Source organism: Harpia harpyja, chromosome 2, assembly GCF_026419915.1.
Source record: "Harpia harpyja isolate bHarHar1 chromosome 2, bHarHar1 primary haplotype, whole genome shotgun sequence".
Lineage (NCBI taxonomy): Eukaryota > Metazoa > Chordata > Aves > Accipitriformes > Accipitridae > Harpia > Harpia harpyja.
Window position 1 is genome coordinate 2,652,484 of NC_068941.1, and position 22,858 is coordinate 2,675,341.

Here is a 22,858-nt window from a genome sequence, read left to right on the forward strand (position 1 = left end):
ATCCAAAGGAGTGAAATAAGTGAAAGATGCAGCAGACGTGGTATAGGAACAGGATATAAAATGCTGCAGTTAGTGATATGGCAGAGATTCTGTGGTGGGACTGTAAGCAGTTCTCTCCATTTGTCTGCAGTTAATTCCCTGCTGTACTACCTGGAAAAGAGTTGCACTTCGGGCACAAGCGTAGTTAAAAGAAGTGTGTCAAGACTCATGTTTTCTAATGGGATTAAGAAAAAGTTTGAATGCACAGGTGGTGGCCAGCCTCTCTTTCTTGCCTGTACTATATCCTGCTGATAAGAAGCCTTTGGATTTCAATAAATGTTACAAGATTCTTAACTCACAGTGGGGCATCTCTGGGCACCTGAAGGCTTCTCAAGCGCTGCTGTAATGTCAATGTTCTCCCATCCTTGCACTTACCATGACAAAGTTCCCAAAGAATTTTTCTGGGCAGTCCAACTCAAATAAAAAGCTATTTTTACTACCTGTTTTATGCTGACATATTCTCTAGTGGTATAGTGAAACAATATTCTTGTCCTGCCTGTGCAAATGATGTTGGCAGTGCAGAATCATTTTATGTATTTCCACAAAGCATAATTTATGGTATGCTCTCAATACACTCAGCAAAACTATTTTGTGTTCAGTAAATTTTGCAAAGCTATTTGGTGTTAGAGAAAGATAATTTGTTCTTAAAAATAACAGGAACAAATAGAGTTAAGGATAATGTAATTTATCTTACTGTCCACACAGTTCTTCTGAAGCAATCCCTTATCAAAAGACTTTCCTTACATATCCAAACATTTCAGATATCCAGTTTCAATGGCACTAATGCTAACACACAAATCCATATACACACCTTGTCTTCATACATCCTCTTAACTTCTTGGAATTCAGAATGCAGCTGAGAAACTGTAGATTCCAGGGGACTACCTTGATGTGCAAGCACTGAATTTTGGTTTCTTGTTTGTTCTCTAAGAAAAGTTTTAGGTGGAAAAATTAGAAACTGTAAGAACCATGAAAGCGTGAAACATTTGTGGTTGTTTTCACTGCAATGAGTATGACCACTGAAACTTACTGCTTTGAAGTATGATTACCATACACAGTGAGATCACATAAAAATTACACCTTCCTACTGGTTAGATTTTCTCTCTGATATGTACCTCACATAAAATTACATAAATTGAAATCTTGATGGTTTTTATTCTTGGTAACTCACTGATTCTCAAGCAAGTTCTAAGAAAGCTAAGTCTGCTTTCAAATGCACCCCCCAACTATTCTACAAGCAGAACTGAGAAACATTTTGCTATCAGCTACTCAATCTGAACTATGCAAGTCAGATATTAGTGCATTCTAATATTTAAATCTCATCTTAAGTTTGCAACACTGCATGGCATGTCCTCATTTTTTTAACTGATATATTGAGCACCGATTTCTGAGTCATCAAGTGGCCAGTGACAATTAGCGTCTTTTTATTCTCACTCTACGGTTACCAGAGTCAACAGTACCAACATAGCTATTTATCCCAAAGGAAAATTACCTTTTCTTTAAAATTACTGTTCGTTACCATTTGTACATGTATGCAAACAACCCAACTGTTTACCCATTCTTGTTTGTGATTCAGCTGATAATGCTGCCGGAAATTAATATTTGTATCCAAATCCACAGAACATTTAGAAGGCAAAGGTCATGCTACAATGCAGCCATCTAAAACTGCACTCAGCCACAGCTCTTAGCTTACATACTCTTCCATCCCTTAACTTTAGCCATGTACTCCGCAGAAACTGTTCAAAACTCAGATAACAGAGACTCATCGCTCCAAAAGCTGGTGGCAAGAACAGAGCTGACAGCTCGAGCCAGTTTGAGCTTCCGCTGACTTTGCTGGCCTTACTCTTCTTCTGAACCGCAGCAGTCTAAGAGAACCAGCCCGAGTCTCCCGATTCTCAGCCTGCCTAATGCGTGACTATTTTGCCTCTCCTCTGTATAGCACAGTTTCATGGTTTTTTTCTTCTTTCCCTTTTTTTTCTTCATTCCATAATTTATGCAAGGACTGCTTAACTCTTTAAACAAAAACACTAAGAAACCACACGCACAGGGCCAAGAGCAGAGTATACTAGCAGCATAAGCCTTCTCTCAAATTAAGGTTACTCTTAACAATTTTGTATACTCTAATCAAAAAAACATACTGAATTATCTCCACCTGGCTTTGATACTATTTGCATAGCAGCGTGCACTGTTAGCTTTATCAGTTAGTGCTGCCACCTCCTGTTCATGCTCACTTATTAGCTGCTTAATCCTGTTTCAAGAAGAAAATAATTTTAGCCTTGGAAAATAGTAACTTCTCTGCTGAAGAGGTAACGGTATTTTTCAGTAGTCAGAAATGTAACATTTTTATGTTCTACTGTGAATGAAATATTATGTATTGAGTTATTGACCTTTTTATGTTGAACAGGTTACTGTATAATTCAGGTGAATAGCTGGGGAAATGAGGACTTCTTGAACAAGGAAAGAGAAAGCTCTCAGTGAAATTAGTAAGAAAAAGCTGATGTCACCACCAAAGTGATTTACTTTCAATCTTTCCTTTTAACGGTACCACTAGTCTCCCAACAAATTCTAATGTCCACCTAAGTAACCAATCACACTTACAAAAATAAGGTGTACAGATTCTTCCAAAATGCTATTTTTTTGAGGCAGTGAATAAAACAGGAAATTGTAAGCACGGAAGGAAAAAGCAGCAGAAAGTCAAGAGCAAATAAACATCTGGAATGGAACAATTATTAAGTCCTCAAAAATATCGCTTGCTGTGCCCCAGCCACTCCCCTCGCCCCATATCATCATCATCATCACAAAAGAATTATCTGTGGAACATGTGAAAAAAATCTATTCATGTCTTACGAATAAATAAATGGAGAACAGGTACCTATTTTGATGTCGCTGAAGCAGAAGTTGTTTTTGGGTCTGTGAATCTTTTTTCAATGACTCAAGTTCTTCTTCCACCTATTGTAAACAGATGACAATGCTAAACCCTAAAGGAAAGACTGGCTAAACAGTAGTTTTCAAAGTGTAATTTCCTTTCCTTTGCTTCCACCTTGAACTGTGAAAATGTGCACAATACAGGTTAAATTCCAGCAATAAACCCAACCTCAAGTGGGGACGGTGTAAAAGGCTGGCATACCAGCACCTGCCACCTTTAACTGCAAAGTAGCATTTGTACTTCTTTGGGCCATAACCATTTCCTTAGGCCAGTTTAGATGGGCGCTCATGGAGTTTTCAAAAGTATTTCCTAAAAAACAAACACAGAGCATTGGAAGGAAAAGTAGCACTTTCTTCACATACCAGGACAACCTTTTCTTTGAGGTATGACACCTCTGAGTCTAAATCTCGCAGGATGTCAGCAAATGCTGTGCTCAGGCTTTGGATGTGTAGGCCAGTAATATTCTCATGCTCATAGAGTTTCTTGCCTGTGCTGTCTTCGTAGTCCATTAGGATGCCATGTAGTTCCAGAAGTACTTCCTTGTGGCTGTGGACCATCTTTTTCAGATGCTCAGTTTGGCTCTCAGCCTCCCTCAGCATCTCCTCCTGCAGTTGGTTGGCAGCTTCCAGCTGTTGAACAGTATTTTTTAGCTGTATTTTTACATTCTCTTGGCACTGGAATTCCTTTTGTCTGAATTTGGAAACCAAAGAAATAATTTAGAAAACAGGATTCACAATATGGATTTTTATCCTGACTAATACGTTTAATACTTACGTTGATTAACTGCTGTTTTTTACAACTACACAATAAGCCGTTTTCTAAACTAAGGTGCCACAGTCTCATTGTCTTCACTCCTGAGTGCAAGTTTCTCACTTAGGAGATCTGGTGTGGCTTTCAAAGCCCAGATATACACTCTCCATAATACATCTGTCTTGGCCTTCATACCTAGTATCCTGAAGCGCATCTCTTTCCAACTGCACTTCCATCAGTTTGGTCTGCAAATCACAAATGATCAGTCTTAAATTGATTTTCTGTTGCTCACGTAGCTCAGTGGTCTAAAGGAGAAAAAAAAAAAAAAAACCAACCCACCGTGCTAAACCGATCAAAATACTGAATATATAACCTAAAAAAATGAGGCTGAGCGCAGCACAGGTATGGGAATTAAGAGGGTTTTTTTCTTTTTTTTCATTATTTCTTAATCAGCAAGTCACACTGTGCTGCGGTGCACTGACTATGCATGGAATAATGTTACAAGGATCATGCCAACAACATTACTACCCACTGCCTATTTCTGTCTGTCAAATGGCAAGCGGGAATCGTGACAGCCAAGTACAATTTACAGCAGCCAAGAGGCTGCTCAAAATAGCGCTGGCGAAACTGTCCAGACTCAGCAATGACAAAAACAACAAAAGCTCATCTGTACTTAAGAAGCTGCCCCAAATTTGCCACTCACTTCATTCAGCCTCTTCTGCACATCTCTACCTTTCTGTGAGTATTCTTCCAGAATGTTTTCTGTGTGTTCTTTGCCAGCACCATTCATGGTTTTTTTCTCAGACTCCGTATGCATTTCATACTTGGAACAGAAGACGCTATTGGGTGGACTGCTACCAGTACTAGAAGAGGCTGAGTTTTCCATCACCATGCTGAGAATGGAAGAAGCTAAAACATTCTGGTTGTTGAGAAATGGACTAGCAGCACCTGAAAGGCAGATAAATTTAAGTGTTGAAACAGGAGTGGTTACACGAGAATAAACTCTCATCTGTACAAATTAGGCATTAGTGCCTCTCAGGGCCTATCTGTTGATAGTCAAACCTAGGCATCCTTTTTTCTAAGGACAACAAACCCAGCCGATTCTAGGGTTGTACACTGGGTGGCAAATGCCACAATGTTCAGAGGAGTACATTTCAAACCTGCTCTGCCTTTACCTTGGGCTTGTGTCAATAAGAGCTGTTCAAGACACAGGGCCTAAAGAGGATTCAAGTTGAAATATGAAACATAAACTTATGAGCATCCTTCTAAGTCACCTAATAGTCTGCAACGTTCATAGTGATTTACTCCCAAATCTTGTTCTGAAATATGTTTAATACTTGCCCACGCTAGGCATACTGCCACTTGGTAAAGATTCCTCAGGATTCAAACATATCACTGATTCTACTGGGAATTCAGTGGTTTCTTCATGGAGTTTCAGAGCCTCTTTTGTTTGTCTTTCCAGCGCCTCCCTGCAGAATAGCACATAGAAACATTTGCTGAAAAGGCAGGACTGAAGAGTATCCACCTGCACTGCGTCACAAATGCAACCTGAAAAGAGTAACTGAAAAGAAAAGTGAAACCAAAGAATTTATTTGGTAACGCTGTTGTATTTTCCCGGTTTGCACTTACATTGGGCAACACAGTGCCACATCTTCAACTGGTGCAGCTCCACTGTAACCAACTGAACTACCGTGTTTTGCCACTAGCAGGCATAATGTATAAAAGTCCAAACAAGTAAAATAACACGTCATCAAACAAACAGAATTAAATTGGTTGGTCTTCTGAACAGTGTTTTCCTTTTATTTCCACATTTTTTCTCCCAGCTGGCCAGTAAAACGCTACCTTACGGACACGAAACTAACTGTATGGTCAATCAAAACCACAGAAATCTGTTAAATAATTCATTTGCAGGCATAAAAGGAAACATCTCAGAAAATCTGCAGAATCAGAGAAGTGTTTGGTTATATAAAACCTCGAGCACAGAGGAAAGGAAACCTGTGCCAATTCACACCATCTTATTTTATTGCAATTGATCAGGCAACAAATGATTCGCTACATTCCCGGGGGAAGGGAGGAATGTGTGTGTGCAAAGAAAGTAGACAGATTGGGGGGGGGGGGGGGGGGGAAGGCAAAGTGAACTTTTCTGACCAAAAGAGAAAGAAATCCAGTCTAAGTGAGAATAATAGGCAAGTTTTGGCAGTTCACCTATACGCTGTAACAAGAAGAAAGCTAAGAGGAAACATGAAGAAAAAATAGTTGAGGGACAAAGAGGAATCTCAAATTATGGAAAAGTATTTTAAGTGGCAAGTCTACAGGTAAGGGAGGAATATGAGATCAGCAAGGAGAGCAGCTCCCTGTCATTTAGCATCAGTACTGTTTTGTGTACATAGCAGGACTGTGACATTCACAAATGACCCAATTACAACACACACAGTTGATTTCTGTCCACGCAGCACTTTTTTCACAATGCAACAAGTCCCTGCCTCTGTGCACTGCACTTGTTATGCCACCTCTCTGCATTTGTATTAACGCATCCTGATAAACCTGGATTTTAATTTGATAACATTCCTGATAAAAAAAGATTAGAGGACACAGTTGCAAGCAAAGCTGCAGAACATGGGGAAAAGCATCCTGAGGAGTCTGTTACCCTGAAAGTGGGAAGCTGGGGCATCAGCTACAGGCAAGGGAGGAGGTGCTATCAACACTGCCCTGTTATTGCAGAGTATAACCTAAATGCATAAACAGGTTAAAAGAATGACTAGACAAATTCCCAGGACTAATAAATTTGACAGCTGGGACAGACATTCAGATTCAGTAAGTCTTTACATTCTAATTCCCTGGACACTGAGATACTGAGGTATACCAAGCAAAAATATCACTTTTTCCTGACCATTTTTCTATGCATCTGCCACTACACACTGTTGCAATAAGCACGCTGGTCAGGTAACACTTCAGTTTGATCCATCAGAGTCTGAGTGAATCAACAAATCAAAGCTTTAGAAAAAAAAATACCATCCCGATTCTTCTCAGTTCGTCATGGATTTTCAAACTCGTTAATGATTCTAGTTCGTCATGGATTTTCAAACTCATTAATGATTCTTCTTTGGGAGAAACTTTCAAATATTAGATACACAACTGTATATAAAAATCACTAAATCCAAGCACCACCTTCTGGGGGAAAAAAAAAAAAAAAAAAATCACCCAAAACAATAAAGTCACTGAATTTCACAAGCATCACTTTCCCAATGCTGAATGATTCTGAACCTAATAGTAGGCAAAATCCTGGGCCCCTGAAAATTCATTATCAAAGGGCAGTACTATATCCTGCTATTTGTGCAGAGATCCCATAGCTAGCAGGAATAACTCATTCCACTGTGAATATAAATTAAGCTATTATCCTGGCACACAAATTACAATGATCAGTGTAATTCATCCTTCACTGTAGAGTGTCTTGGGCACCCATATCCTTAAATTTTGTGTTCACATCTTTCCTGCCACATTAGTATAACAGACTACACCTTAGGAATCTGTTGGCTTCCATTTTCAGCAAGTGTGCTGTTTACTGTAATGACAGATAGCAGGTACGGGAATTTCTCTAGAAACAAACAAAACCTGTGTACTACCTCAATTCCTGGATATTCTTGCTCATTGTAACAGCACCTGTGAAGAAAAAAATGTGTCTTTATTTACTAATATATTAAGAATCAACTTTATGTAATAAAAAATTAATTTTGCCTATCTAATACTGCAGGGGGAATTAAAAGATATTGAGGGAGATAGTTTACCTCCTTTTTAAAGTCTTATGCTTTGTTTTGTCAGGATGAACACAGATGCAGGCTTTTCTAAGTACTTACTACCATCGCCTGTAAAGTTTTGCAACAACAACAAAGTATCAAATCATATACACTACCACCTTCCTATGATGTTTCCAGATACTGTATTATTCTACAAAAACCACTGAAGACAAGATTTCTATAAATGTCTGCCTTGATCTCATCTACAAATGTTGTCTATACCAATCTGTGTGATTAAAGCCAAATGGACTTTTTCCTCCCAAAAGTGCTTTTAGAAATATGCCCCCCAAAAAAGAAAAACTAAAGTCTGGAGCGAACCCAAAGTGGGCATGTCTAGACTTGTACATCTTTTGAGTTTTGGGAGCATGATTGCTATTAATAGCCCTTGGGGGACAAGTCTGTGAACCTCTTCCTCGGGGCGGGGGGCACGGGGGTTGGGGGTGGGACAAAGATGGGGAAAGTAAATGAAGAAAAATTTATTACTCATGCGTAGCTTTGAGCTGGATGGTATTTGATAGGGCTTTTTTTGCATTATTTGGATTTCCCTGGGTGACTGGTCCTCTGAAAGACATGGGACTACACTGTAAGTCAAGAGGTAGCTGCCATAGCAGTTTCCATACCATGGATAATTTCACACCTTCAATACACCCATTTGACTGAAAAAGACCACCGTGGGTGCTTCCTAAGGGCACCTAACAGAGAGAAGTGGAGCCCTTTATCCCCGACCCCAATCCCAAATACCAGAAATACTTCCTTAATGTGAACACATTGCCTCCAACCCTCACATAACAGCCCCAAAAAGTTCAACCGCACCACGACGACAGGACCGTTATTCCTAAACCGGGACGGACCCTGTCACTTCCCGCACCGCCGCCCGCGTTCTCCATGCGCCGAAGGAGAGCCAGGCCGGCGCCGGCGGATCTCCCTGACGGCGATAGTGGCGCGGGCCCGGCCGAGCGCCGACAAAATGGCCGCCGCATACGGCCACCTGCCTTTCCATGGCGGGAAACGAGGGAGCCCCTGAGCGCCCCGACCAGCCTCTCCCGCCTGCGCAGGTCTGTGCCGAAGTCCCTCTAGTCTCTATAAACTCTCCACATCTCCGCTCCGAGGGACTTTTTACCTCATGAGGGCGTGCACCCGCTATTGCCTCCCCAGAGAGGCTGCTCCCTCACGGTGAGGAGAACCGTCTCGCCCCTTCTCCAGCCTCCACGGCGGGAAGGGGCCCTCCCACGGCTGCAACCCGATCCTCCGGGAGCCGCCCGCTTCGTCTCAGCTCAGCCTGGGGGAAGCTGGGGCGTGGAAGCCAGCGGCCGCGCAGCTCGGGCGCCGTCCCCACTGCCTTCCCACGCCGGCGCTCAGCCCCTCAGCCTCAAAATGGCCGCTCACGTGTGCCCCCCTCAGGCTGTGGGCACAGGAGTCAAGGCGCCCTCACGGGCGCTGGTTTGTGAAGACAGGTGAATTAATGATGCCGTGCTTAAGACTGAAAATAAAAATCCTGTCATACGGGGGGTAGGGGAGGGCCTGGGTCATATTCCTCATGGTATTTAGCCAGCAAGGTAGAACGTTTGGGTGGTGGTGGGGGGTGACCTTGCGCTGACTGAAGGCAGAAGTGGGGGTGAGGAACCTTCCTCCCACCAGAAAAAAGACCAGAGGGCTAAAAGCATCTTCCCAAAAATCCAATTCAGAAATAAAAATTAAAATATTCTGATTTTTACACCAGTGTCTTCAGAGATGAAATGATTTTGAATTCCCAAAGGGGATGGTCAGGCAATATGTGACTGGTATTTTCAATTCTCGGTGAGAAAGTGGGTGCAGAGTCAAGACGTGATAGCTTTGCTTCAGCAAAGAAAATGATCTGACTGTCCTGTTTTGCATCTCGATTTCAGGAGTGATCAACAGGCTGTTCCTCTTTTCAAGTTACTCAAAATAACAGCCAACAGCTTATACCAGACACCATGTTACAAGTTTCCAGGAACAGATGTATGAACTGGGCCCAAAACAAAACCATCAGAGAGCTGGAGAACTTAAGCCAGAGCAAACTCAGGAGATAGACATATATGTTTATATATTTAAATACCTGACTAAGAAGAAACACATATAACCATCCCTCAACAGAGAACACACCATTTTAATTTACAAAGAAAGAAAACCATTCATCTAGTGCTAAAAAACAAACCTAAAGACAAAGGAAGAAAAGTGGTTTTACATGGACTACTTCAGACTGAGAGCAGAAAAGTAAGAATGAACTAGCTGAAAATAAACCTCTGGTCTCCACTGTCCCAGCTGCACCACGCTCCAGAATTGTCAGTACATGAGCAGCAAAAAAACACACACAGAGGATGGAAACCAGCTCGAGGAAGGGAGGACTTTCTATTGTGCCACCTGGAAAAAGAGGCAGCACCAAAAAGATACAGTTTTCTTCTATCCACAGAGCAAAGAGACAAAGGAGTTTATAGGTAAATATGCTACACGATATCCTGAAACCAGATTTCAATGCTCAAACGATCTCAGGTGTTAACAAAGCATGAAAACCAGGAGGTAGCCTGCACCTACCTTCGACAAGCGCTGGTGAGGTTTGTTTCTCCTATATTTTTGGACGGCGCACTGAGGTTTTGGTCCTTCCTGTGAGGCTGGGAAAGGAGGGAGGCATTGATCAACTCGCATTCGCTCCTGCTTTTGCCGTGTTGTGGGCTGTGCATCCAGCTCCCAAACAGCTCCTGAGCCGCCGGAACGGGTGGGAGCCACCTGCCCCTTTCACCAGCCCCTTTGCCCGACTCGGTAGCCTTGGGAACAAACCCCTCCTCTGGAGCTGATCATGTGCATGAGAGGGAACCAATAAACGCCGCATCCAGTGTTTGATTTCTCCACAAAGTGTCATTCAAAGTCCAGCTTCAGCGGGAAACTTGATAGCTTTTCCCCAACAGGGCCCTGGCGGGGTGCTTTCTGCGGATCATTACCTCTCCTGGCAGCAGGTGCCTTTTTTTGTCTAGTGTTTCGTGGGAGTCCAGGTCTTAAGCACCCCAGCCTCTTTGTTGTTCCCCCTATCACGCCTGAAACAGCAGTTACAACCCGGGGACAGAATAACTCTTACAGGATGTAATTCCTGAATAACTTTTCTCCTATTTTGGGAATATCTCTGAGAAGAAATAGCTAAGAATCATCACAGGTTTGCCAGCAAGATGCAAATATAAACTTCTTGTGTTTAAAATAATCCATTCCTCCCACAGCGAGGACTGTGAGCTGTGCAGGGGGAGATATAGCTCCAGAGGAAGGTAATGGAGTAATTTATGCTGGCAGAGGCTCTGCTTCTAAAATACATGGGCCATACCCACCAGCAGTTTTAGATTTGGTTAAAGGCATTAATAATGGCTTTAACTGTTAAATAATTATCTTGGTTGGGGGGGGGGGGGGAAGCCCTCCCCCCGAAATTAATTTGTCCGAACCTGCTGTGTTTCTTCATATGCCATATATCAAACATAAAGGTGTATAGAATTTGTCCTGCTCTTTACAGTATGAGCTCAGACACAGGGCTGCATCTTCACAGCTTGCTCAAAGGCCTTAAAATAAGAGCATCTGGCTATGGTGCTTTAGGTGACTTCAGCTGTACTCCATCTTGCAAGAAACAATTGCAAGAAATATCTCAGCAGATGGGTATTATCTAAAAGCTGTCCAACTGTGTACACAGCCTGTTAAGATAGAGATAAATACTACACAACTCTTCAATTAAATGAAGTGATGGTTGCCCTGAGCATTTTGTGCTTCTCTTTTTTTAAAGTGTGTATCTGAGTCTCAACAAGGGAAACCCCTTTAGCATAATAATACTGGATAATTCCGTGTAATCATGGAATCTTTTATTAATTTAGTGTTAGAATGAGGACTTATCTTTGATGTCACTGCTTTTGTGCATCTTGTTAGGTTAGTTGATTCAGAGTGCAAAACGGCCTGTTTCTCTGGAAGGGCTCACAGTAATATATAGAAAATCAGGGACTGTTATTGTTCAAGTGGCCTCGATGTTGTTACAGTTATAATGCTTGTATAACAACAACAACCTATATGTTGTAAGGTTTTGGTGTTATAGTGTGACGACTCTTTTTTGATTCCTGGTTCCTGATTCAAACTCTTGTTTCAGCAGGGTGATTCTCTGTGCATTATATCAGGTAGGTGAAAATTCAGATGCAGAGAGAAAATCTGCAATTCTGAATTCAGATACCCTGAATTAACCTCCTTCAGTTGTGACAGCACTTGTCCTCTCCTTAGAGGGACGGATCTGTTCCTCACCTTGGCTTGTTGCTTTGCAGTTTGCTTTGAGTAATTGAGGGACCCAAAGCTATTTTGTGCCAGAGGCAATATTATATGGAGAGACTTTTTTACGTTCACTAAAGAAAATTATTTCTTTTCAGACTTCAAAGACAAGTGCCTTTTCCAACACAAAAAGGATGCAGATTCATGGGTTTTGCAGCTTGCTTCTTTTTCTCAGCTTTGTTCTTTCACTCTCAGATCTCTGTCTTTCCCTTTCTCTGTCTGACTTTTCACATTTTACCTCAGGCCTGTCCAGAAAAGCAGGCTTATTCTGTGGGCTGGAAGGAAGATGAACTCAAATCCAACCTGGAATCTGAGCAGAGCTTCCCTGTGTAGCCCTAGGAATGTCTTTCTAGAAACAAACTTTGAACATTGCTAGTTGATTGCAATCCCTTTGAGGCTATACAGAGTCTTAACATGTGTTCCTTCCTGTAATATCTTCTTTTAGATGCAAGACCGACATTTTACAGAGTTGGGTGGATGGATGTGTTGCAGTCAGCTCAAACTGACTGGAGGTAAGTACAGAAAAGCCATTATTTTCTATTTACTTGTTTCTAATTTTTTTATATAATATATCTTCAGGGGAGTTGTTACCCCAAGAAGGAATGATTCACTTCTTAAGGGATCCTGGGTTGATTCAGGAGGGTTGTGTCTTTTGACACTTGTGTTTTGTTCCGTCCTACTGCACATTTAGGTGAATGGCTTCAGGACTCAGGGGGAGAGGAAGAAGCTGGGACCACTGGTGCTTGAAGGCTGTCTATTATTATTTAAAATTCCTAAAGCTTTTCAGTTTATACAGAGTCCTGTCTGGAAGAAAAAGGAAAGTTGTTCTGTGATAAAACCAGTGAGCTAGGAAAAAGAAGCACTACTTTAATTTTTCAGCCTTTTCATGCTTCATGTATGACCATGAGCAAGTCACCTGTTGCCTCTGTATTTGTGAAAGGTGCAAAGACCTGCATTTCTATCCCCTTTTGTCCACTAAAATATAAATTTTCTCCAACAGGGTAGTTGCAAGCCTTTTCCTTGCTTAGAAGCAGTTTGTGCACAACTAGAAATACAAAACACCATGAAAGCTGGAGCAACTACGAGGTGATCAGTGTCCCCGTCCTCATCCTATACTTTTTGTTGACTTGCTTGTAATGACAATTTTCTGCCAGACATGACATAGTGGGTAATCAGTTACACTTCCGCTCTTCTGATGTCCAGCTCTGAGACATTTTGGCATGTTACTCTTCCTCAGAAGTCCCTTCAGTACAGATGAGGGCAGCTTTATTTTATAAAACTTCTAGAGATAAGTTGTGAATTTTCTTCCTCTGAACTTACAGGATATAATTAAACAGCAGGTAGATTTGAACTAAGCATAAAGTTTAATTCCCCAGCGAAAAAGGCAGTTACAAATGTGTACAATATTTAGGAGCTGAATTTCCTTTCTTTGATTTCTAGGTTTACCTTTAATCTGACTTAATGATTTGCCAGCTCAGGGACCCAGGTAAGATCAAAAACACCACTCTGAATACTTAGTAAAGATTCTGTTTCCTTTCTGAAACGGAAAAGCATAGCAAATGCCTGTTAACTAAACTGTGGAATGTTTGCACTTCGATCAACTTAAACTGTGACAACTGATACTGCCAGCAGATGGGGGCAGTATTGCTCTGACGAACTTCATTTGCAAAAGAAATCTGGAATAGTTGAAGGAATTTAGGAAAAGTCAGAGCAGCTGCCAGCAAGGAGGCAGTACCTTTATTGATAATAAATGCAGGGTTTGATTGTGAACTCTGAAAAGTGAAATCAATGGTAATTTCTCCTGCTTTAGCAGTGTAGTACTTGGCAATTGAGGGACTCTATTCCAAATTTATTTTCTCTGAAACTGTGCAAAATTTTAATTCAAATATATTATTCTGTGTGGACAGCACTTTTCTTAACACAGGTTTCTTCTATTGCATCCCAACAGAGAGTAGCTTAGCTCTGTCCTGAGAGGAAGTTCCCACAGAAGAATTCCTTTCTTGTAGAAAACAGTGCTAAGATATGTGTGCTAGTTTAGGTTCTGGCCAGAGGCAAGATGAGAAAAAAAGGTTTGTATTTAATACTTTGAAATGTTTATATGTAGGTGAATGGTGAATATTGCTTTAATTGTATTCAGCACTGAAATCTCGGAAGTTCTCGAAAGAATGTTTTCAGCTAAAGCACAGCGATGCTCATCTCCATGTTGTTAGTCCTGCTTTTTCATCAATTGTTGCTGTATGTTATTAAGTTGTCTTGCACTGGTTTTGTTTGTGTTGCACCTGGCAGGAAGTTAAATCCCACATGTGTGGGCTGGAGTTGCTGCTATCTCTAGTGTTCCAAAAATCCTTCGGTTTCTTGGGGCATCACCAAGAGGTTAGCATTGCGCAGATGGCCCAGACAGTTTTCTCGATGAGAAAGGTATGAGTAACACAGATGGGAACTGGGTTCTATGAGCACCTGACAGATTTTTAACTCCTGTGTGGAATAAGAGCCTGCAGAGAAAGCATTACAGTATCTGGCAGCCCTTTTTGGGTGCTTGATCAAACCTTTTTCCTTAGCTGGTCATGGGTCTCTGATATATGCAAGCATCTGTATGTGTCCTTTTTAGAGCTGGATTAACAATATAAAGGATGAGCAAATCTGGAGGTAGTAGTGGGAGAAAACTATGTGCTTGCAATGGTGACAAATTTGATGGAGTTATTGGCAAAAATGATGTTGGAGTCAGCACCTGAAATGAATTGCAGTGCTGGAATAGAAAAACTGTACCTCAGAAATTACGTTGGTAACTGTTACTTATCAGCCACTGTAGGCACTGTGAGAAATACAGCTCCTATTGAAATTCTGGTGTCTGCAGACATTAGGTGTAGTGACCAATGTTTCCTATTGGAATTGACATAATCTGAAGAAATACCTTGGCTTGTTAACAGGCTGACATGTTCTTACACAGTCTTACACAGTCCTGACGGCTATGGATAGGAAGATGTATGGCTCCAAGAGACAGCTCCCGGAGCCTTAGCCTGTCCCTAGAAGGCCTGTGGAGGGACAGAAATGAATTGCTCTTTGTGGTGACTTGGAATGAGGGTTTTTACAGTGAAACACTAGGAGTGTAAAACTACAGAAATCTGATTTGAGTCAGGCTAAATGGTGAGTTCTGGATAAAAGCAATCCATGAGCCTGATCAGGATGTGAAGCTAATGAAAACTCAGCCCCTGGGAGGGAAGCAGAGGGGACAAAGCTCAATATAAGCAAGGATTGAGGATCATCTACCATGAAGAATAAAGGGAGGGGCCTCTTTTCTGCATTCCTCTTCATGGCTGTTGGGAATGAGAGCTGGGACACATGGGGCAACTGGAAGGGTCTGGGAAAACTGTAACATCTTAAAGGGGATGGGAATGGTGTGGCATGAAGGGCATGAACAAATGCAAAGATTTCTGATTTTAGAGTCGCAGCTCCGAAGCTTTTCCCCCACAGTTCATTATGAGTTTGTTAACACAAGATCTTCACAGCTTTCAAAGCCCCAAGGAGAAATAATGCACATCCCAGGCACTACAAGATCAAAAGCATGGGCACCTTAGAGGCATAGGCACTAATATTTGTTTACTCAGCTATGCCAGCAGGAAAGGTAGTGGTCTGTGGGCTACTGTCTCTATCATTCTGTTCAAAGGCCAATAAAAAACAAAACACTTTTTGAACACCTTCAGTGATATATGCTGTCAATACTTGTTTAAGTGATGAGTCAAATGCCTAAGCTTACATGTATATATGCAAGAATAGATGCACCCACATCTATAAGTTCTACAGTAGATATTGGTGACTGCCTACATTAATAAAAGTATCCTAAGTTCTTAGTGTTATTTCTTATTCCGTTTATTGGGAAAGCATCGACCTTTTATGACAAGGTAAGTGGGGAAAAGAAATACGTCCAGGGAAGTTGGTAGGCTCTGTGCGGAGGAAAAGCACTTTATGAGAGCAGAATTATTAGCAGTGCTCCACTGTGCTGATTTGGAACAGGTCCATTGTATTTTCAGCAACTGGCAGTTTGGATTGTTACAATTCCTTGGCAAGTACAATAGAAAGATGGTGGTTTCCGGGGGCATAATAAAAGGGTGAGCCCCAGCTTTTGGACACTGCATTTTTTAATTGCATGCTTGATGTGCACAATTGGGCAGCACTGCCTTACTTGCCTTAATCCATCTCTCTCTCTCTCTCTCTCTCTTCCTCACTCTCCCTCACTCTCCCTCATAGCAGCAGTAGCTGCTGCAGCTTTGGCAGATCATTGGGGAGAGCACAGAAAATGAAAAGGGCTCAGCTATCGTCTTAACATTTTTCCCAAGGATTAATTTCACCTGCTTCTCCAGTTTTCCTGATAGACTTTTTTGCACTTTTAATCCAATAAGTAGGGACTTATTTCACGTTTTAAATCCCTCTAAATAGTTTTAGGAGTGGACTTTCTCTCTTCTCCTCCCCCAGCCTTTTTTTTCTTTTTTTTTTTCTGACAAGTCAGAAATTGTGAAGTAAGTGGACAGAGTAACTGAGAGCCGAGAGGGAGAAGACGCTTCCATTCTTTTAGTGCAGTGGGCTGAGGCAAAAAGGCCATTGTAATGGTAAATCGCATGCAGAAAGGAAGAAAAGACTGATAATCAATCACAAATGAAGCATTCGTTTGGATTTTGGCAATTTGCTGGCCAGGGGCTTTTAAATCTATAAACATTTTTTTTCTTTTTTTGCTCCTATCTTTAAAAGCACAAGTTTGATATACTGAAGACAGGAGGAGAAATCTTTACAAAGCTATCATGCCCAGAATACCTGCGAATGGGGAAAGCACAGTGTTGAAACACCAGTAAAACTATGCAATTCTGAAGGAGAAACAGCATGCTGAAACGTTGTTGGGAAATGTTTTTAAGCCATCACCTTGGACTCCAGTGCTGAAGAAAAATTTTCTGTCTCAGCCTTTTCTTGTTTCACGTATTCAGGGATGACTTGTGGTGGACTTCTGGAGTTTAATTTCCAACTTCACTGTTCTGTGATTGCCTGAGTGGGTTTTATATTTGACTGAGTATGTGATAGGACAGCTGAGGATGTTAGACAATATTAACACCAGCATATCTTCTTCAGAGCCCAGCATTACCCATAAAGGAAGATACATCTACCTGGAGGCACTGCTTCAAGGAGGCGCTCCATGGGGATTCACACTGAAAGGCGGACTGGAGCATGGGGAGCCATTAATCATCTCAAAGGTATTTTTCTTATTTCAAATGAAATGCAAACAAGTTAGGAGCGGTGCCCGACTTAAAGGGCAAGAGTTATAAAATTCAAATCAGTAGGTTTGCTCAGGAGCTACATATTTGAGAAACACATGAGAGCTCTCGCCATTGTTTAACTATCAAAGTGCAGGTTTTGTCCCACAGGAAGTATCTTGGCTTGCAGAAATTGGCTCTATTTATTTCACTACTATGAATGGGAGTGAGTAGGGGACTCTCATGAGGTGATCTTGTGTCACAAAGTCATAGCATATCTGAGCATGTTCAGTAACCCATCACCACCTCTTCTGAAGAGAAAAGAAAGTAAGTGCTTTAAGTCACATGATGTGATGTTGGCTAATCAGAAGTGTGTGTGTGTGTGTGTGTAAAGAGAATAATAAATACTTGTACCTATTTGGTGTGTGTATATATTATGCTATATTAGCGGTTTTCTCACCCTACGTGCTCTCTACTTACTAAATAGCTAGTAAGTATGGTATGCCTTCAAGATTTTTATTATTTTAATTATTCATGATTGAGTATTGTCAACAGGCAACTAGTAGTATAGCTTACAAGGATATTTTGAGGGAGAGAAAAAGGGGGAAAGAGTTCCTCATTCTCATCAGAACTGGGCTATTAAAAGTACCCAGGTACCTTAAGATGCAGATACTGAAGACAAGGGATTTTCAAAAGCATCAAATTGAATCTATGAATATCTAAAATATGTTTGACCTATGGCCCTAAAACTGTTTTGAAAATAGGATTTAGGTAATTCTGCAATTTTACCTGCAGTGGCTGTTAACTGTATTTCTCTTCTGTGTCACCTGTCTGGTACATTCTGCATGTTATAGTATGCGTTTATATAGCAAGCTGCTAGGTGCATGTATGTACTTATGTCTAATCTTACTCCCTCCCGTAAACTGGGACGTATGTGGGAAATTCAAAGGATCAGAACCAATGTCGGCTAAAAGAAAATGCTGATACTCAGAATCAATATGTTACTCAAATCCTGCAACTCACTGTGTGAACACATTCACATGAAGACTGTCAGTCCCTTGAATAGTTCATCTGAAATAAGTTATTGGTAATTAGTGCATCTACATGTTGAAAGTAGAAAAGGGGGACTTCCATAAAGGTTCTTTCATCATAAAGGGATTTTAGAAATTTCACATAATCACCTTTCTTGCAGGACCTTCTTGGAGATAATTTGGCATAGCCACATAAAGCAAAACTAGCCTCACTGAAATGGTGTTATATTCTTTCATTTTATAAACATGAGGCACTAACACTTCAGTCAGGTTGTTCAGTTTTATTGGTAGTGTTCTGCATTTGTGAGAAAAAAGTTTCTTTTTGCTTTGACATTCTTCTGTGATGTAAAAAGCGCCACTTTTTTTTTTTTTTAATTGGGGGCAGGGAAGCAGAGAGGAAGAGAGATGGCTCTGGCTGCTGAACATTAATTAATCTATGGGATTTGGTTTCCACAACAACCAGGCCCCTTAATGTCAGACATGCCTGGAGTGTGCAAAGTGCCACTGGGAGCTGTATGACTTGTGCCTGCCTTCTGTGAAACAACACTGCAAAAATGTGGTGGTTTTTTTCGTTGGATTTTTTTTTTTTTTTAACTTGTAGCTACTACTTGGTTTGTGCTATCACTGCTAGCATTTCGTTGTTTTGCTCGTGCATCAGTGATGCAGAGCTGGAGAATGGCTTGCATGTGAAAGCTGTGCTTTCTGGAATTCATGCAGCACCTATAGCTGTTTCCTGGTTTCCAGTTTCAGCTGAGAAATTCTTGTGTTTGAATTCACTATGTGCTCTTCAGACTTAATTGCATATTAGTCATTTAGCTAATTCAGTATTCTTCTGATTATACTGTGAAGTAATGAAGAACTGTGGAGAAATGATAAATTGAATCACATTACAGGTTAAATTCTGTACTTGCACAAGGGTACTTAATTGAATCATAGAATGGTTTGGGTTGGAAGGGACCATTAAAGATCACACTACTCATGCAGGTACGCACTAGGAATGATCCAATAACAGTTCTAAATAATATTACCTATAAATATCAGAAAATATGGATGTCAGTTTTTCATTTTTGATTATTCATAATTAAGGTAGGAGTTTTATTTCTGTTTTGGCTCCCTATTCTGTTTTGGCAAGTACATTATATTTATGTCCACTTAACTGTCTGTTTGCGTTGACAGAGTGGTGTTAAATGGCCTTAGTGTAAATAAAAATGTAGATTTCAGCAAATATTTAAGCTGCTACCCATGAAAGCTTGCAACGTGACTTAAAACAATCAAAGTAACATTGATGTATTGTTATAGAATACTAGACGGACAGCAAATCTGTTTGAATGCAATAGTTCTTTCTAGCCATCAGGAACTGATGCTCATGTGGGACCCACAAGTATTGGCCTGTCTCAGCTTCAGACCAAAGGCTGTGATAGAAATTAAAAACAAGATGAGTGAATTAACAAAAGGCCCAGATGCACGAAAACTGGTTCTCACAGCCCTGTGCAGTTCTTTGAAAAGACAGATTTTTCCACCAATAATATGCCAAGAAATGACCCAAAAGCAGTGGGAGCAACAGCTGGGAGTGTAAGTTGCAAAAACCAGACCTATATTCTCAGCTGGTAGAAAGTGCTGTTTTAGAGATCTGATTATCATCTTCACAATAAGAACAAGTTATCTACCGCCTTTCAGTAAAAGTCACCTTGCTATATAGATGTATTGCTGTGCTTCTGTGCAACAAGACAGGCTGATTTCTCAGTGTGTGTGTGGTTGAGTGCACAGATAGGCAAACTTACGGTTAAACACACTAGTAAATGCTTTGCTGAATCAGCCATGATGCTCAGCACATCATGCAACCAAGTCTAAATCAACTTGTCAGAAATGTGGGTTGTGCAGCTAACATGAATTTAGGTAGTTAAAACAGATGACCTTTTTATGCTAACGCTGTTCTTTTTTCCCTGTGGAAAGACAAACCTATGCTGAAGCAGTTTCATGGCAGCTAATTCAAAGTCCTCAACACAGGTCTCTTAGTAATGTATTTTGCTGGAGGTGGGGGCAGACAATAAACAAATTTATTACATCTGACCCACATTTTCCCCTCTCCACATAGGAAGTTGCTTTGACATTCCCTCTAGTGAAATTTCTTCTATCTTGTTTCTGGACTGACTATATATAACTGAGCACATGAAGGCTGTAGAATCGTAACATGTTATGATTCTGGCTGTGTAAGACATTTAAAAGAACATACTGATTTTCAATGAAAAGAAATTTGGAAATGCTAACAGTGTGTCAGCAAAATGAAAACTCAGGATGTTGGCTGTCTTAGAGCAGCACTTATCAGTCTTGGGAACATAAGGAAGTTCCCTTTGTCTTCTGGAGCTGCCTGTTGGGCCACAGCACTTTAGTATTGTGCGTAGTATTCCTGGTCTACCTCCTAAGCACAAACTTGTGATGGAGCCTCAGAAATAAGCCCTGTGGAATTTTCCCAACACTAGTTTTTGTTGTACCAGAAGGAAAGGAATGGAAGAATGGGCAAAAAGTAGTCAGTTGCACGTTCCTTTTCCGCTGCACCTCAAGGGAACATCCAAAAATCGGTACCTAAATTAGCACCAGAATGTCACTGGTTAGCAATGGGACAGTGTCCAAAAAGACGAATCATAGGCTGCAAATTAACAAAATGTATTTTCCCTTTTGTATTGATTCTGTGATATGAAACATGTTGTCAATGAAATGTGTAGGTGAGAGTTTGAAGGGAGCTAGAGTCTTAACATTCTTCCTGGGGAAGAATTTCTCATTTATATGAGCTTAGAGAATGGCTGTCAATCAAATTCTTTACTTGAAACTGTTCACAGTTTCTCCCTGTGTTTTCAAATAAATAAATGTCTTGCAGAGGTGAAGAGGAAAAAGAGGTTGGTGACAGAGGTAAAGTGCCTCTCTAGAATGAGCATGTTATGCTAGTTTTTCCCAGCTGAGAGAACTTTGCAAGTTTGTAGACCTGAAAGAATCCAGACTACATCTCCAGAAAATGTGCTACTCATGGTTATCAAACACTCCTTTGGCAAGAAGGTTCTCAAGTTTTTAATTACTTTCTTTTTTTAAAACATTACAGTTTTCTTCTGTCCATTAGTGTTTAAAAAGTAACTTGGTATCATAAATGTGCCACTAATACTTCAGAAACAGTGGAAGTCAAATCCCCTGTAGTGATCTCCACTTCTCTGTTTCCAGATCTTGGGTCATATAGTTCAACTTCCTTTTTTTTATTATACCTGTTTAGTAATTTAGAACGATGTAATTTTGGCCCATATTTGGGGAGATTTACTCCCAGTGGAAATCTCATTAAACAAGTGGTTTCTTCACCTGGAACTAGAAATTTCATGAGAAATGCAAAAGTGATTGCAGGTGATACTGGACGTTTAATTGGAATCTGATTTCCTTTGGTCTCAAAACCATGATAATACCCAGAAGCAAACCCAGATTTCCATTTCCATATTACTTTTTCGGCTCATCCTGAGCTGTAAGATCAATATTGCAACAATGAAAGCCCTGGCTGTTCTAGGCAGTAAAGGCAAACTGGTAACAGAAGAGTTCATTCCCTCTCAATTTCCTGCAAGAATTTTTAATTTAAGGTAATTAATGTTATTCAGTCTCAACCATTTTGGTGCCAGGCAATCTATTTCTGCAGTCTGTTTCTCATTGCTACACACAAACACTTGGAATAGTTTTAGCTGTTGTAGGCCTCTGAAATGCCCTTTTATTTTCAGCTCCATGTTGATGATACTAACAAAAGAGTTGTTCCTCTTGCCTAGGAATTAAAGCATCTAAAGCGTTCTTTCTCGGATAGTGGCTATGTGGGAACACTTTTCACATGCTGTGCTGTAGTTCATCGGTTCCCTTAACTCAAAAGGGTAGGTCATTTACAGGGACCTCATGCCAGAAGCATGACACAAACTCTGAGGTTTACCTCTCAGCAGGGATGTAGGAAGCAATAAAAGTTTAATAGTAATAGGAATAGCTTGGGACAGAGCCTGAGAAATAATTCTTGTAAGGTGTTTAAACCTTGTTAGGAGCCTGATCCAACTTCTGATGAAATGAACAGCCCCCTAGCAGTCGGTGCTTACAGGAGCTGGATCAGGCTGTTTTCCACGAGGCTCCCATGCCTGTGCTACTTCTCTAATATTTTTGGTTACGATGCCTTGTTCACCTCACTTGAATGAGCTCATAGAGCAGTTAGTGACATGTAATGAGAATCGTTCCACCGTTCTTGACAAAACGAACCCCAAAAAGTCATTCTGGACCCCAGCTGGCCCACAGACACCTATCCCTGTCTCTGCCACTAATCAAAACACTCAGAATCAGTGTTCTTCCGTTAGGTCAGTACCAGGAGCCCATTGCTTTCCCCACTCAAATGCCCGGAGACCCCATAAACAAAGTTAAATTATCTTATGCGCTGACAAGCAAAGTTTCTTTGCATCCGTTCCCCATATCCCTGTCTGTGACAAATGTCATTTTAGAAACCGTTAACCTTTTTGCAGGGCTGCAAGCACAAAGAAGACAGCCAGTGCTCGCATTAGAGAGGCTTGTCTGAAGTTGGCAAAGTCACGATAGACTTATTGGCCTGGGCATGAGGACGTGAAACTGAGCTAGTGGCATGGTGACTTGTTCTGTGATTATTATTTTTTTTTAAATTATTTTTTCTTTGAAAGTTTCCACAGTTGTTCTTGTCTGGTTAGATATGGACTTTATTTTTCTCCTCACTGCTGAAGAATTGCTTGGGGCCTCTGCGTTGTTAATGTT

General features: G+C 40.9%; 2 protein-coding genes and 1 long non-coding RNA gene across 6 annotated transcripts in view; 1 reads left to right on the top strand and 2 right to left on the bottom strand.

The window, feature by feature from the left end:
• CCDC158 (coiled-coil domain containing 158) overlaps positions 1-4,725 on the bottom strand; it is a 30,246-nt gene extending 25,521 nt beyond the window's left edge. Inside the window, exons 1-5 of one of the 2 annotated variants that reach the window (XM_052812589.1) lie at positions 4,419-4,725; positions 3,911-4,020; positions 3,328-3,655; positions 2,912-2,988; positions 851-965 (exon numbers count right to left, since the gene is read on the bottom strand). In XM_052812589.1, the coding sequence (XP_052668549.1) occupies positions 851-965; positions 2,912-2,988; positions 3,328-3,655; positions 3,911-4,020; positions 4,419-4,724 (936 nt within the window). In that variant the 5' untranslated portion in view covers position 4,725. The remainder of the gene's footprint in view (positions 1-850; positions 966-2,911; positions 2,989-3,327; positions 3,656-3,910; positions 4,021-4,418) is intronic. The other variant, XM_052812598.1, reaches the window with a different exon arrangement.
• A 110-nt stretch (positions 4,726-4,835) lies between these two features.
• LOC128153341 (uncharacterized) lies at positions 4,836-10,265 on the bottom strand. Its single transcript, XR_008238935.1, has 3 exons — positions 10,063-10,265; positions 7,339-7,375; positions 4,836-5,184 (listed from the first exon to the last, which is right to left on the bottom strand). It is a non-coding gene; the product is annotated as an uncharacterized LOC128153341 (long non-coding RNA).
• A 6,084-nt stretch (positions 10,266-16,349) lies between these two features.
• SHROOM3 (shroom family member 3) overlaps positions 16,350-22,858 on the top strand; it is a 154,846-nt gene continuing 148,337 nt past the window's right edge. For 2 of the 3 annotated variants that reach the window (XM_052812631.1, XM_052812649.1), the window contains exon 1: positions 16,351-17,048. In XM_052812631.1, the coding sequence (XP_052668591.1) occupies positions 16,890-17,048 (159 nt within the window). In that variant the 5' untranslated portion in view covers positions 16,351-16,889. Of the gene's footprint in view, positions 17,049-22,858 lie in introns of all 3 variants that reach the window. The other variant, XM_052812640.1, reaches the window with a different exon arrangement.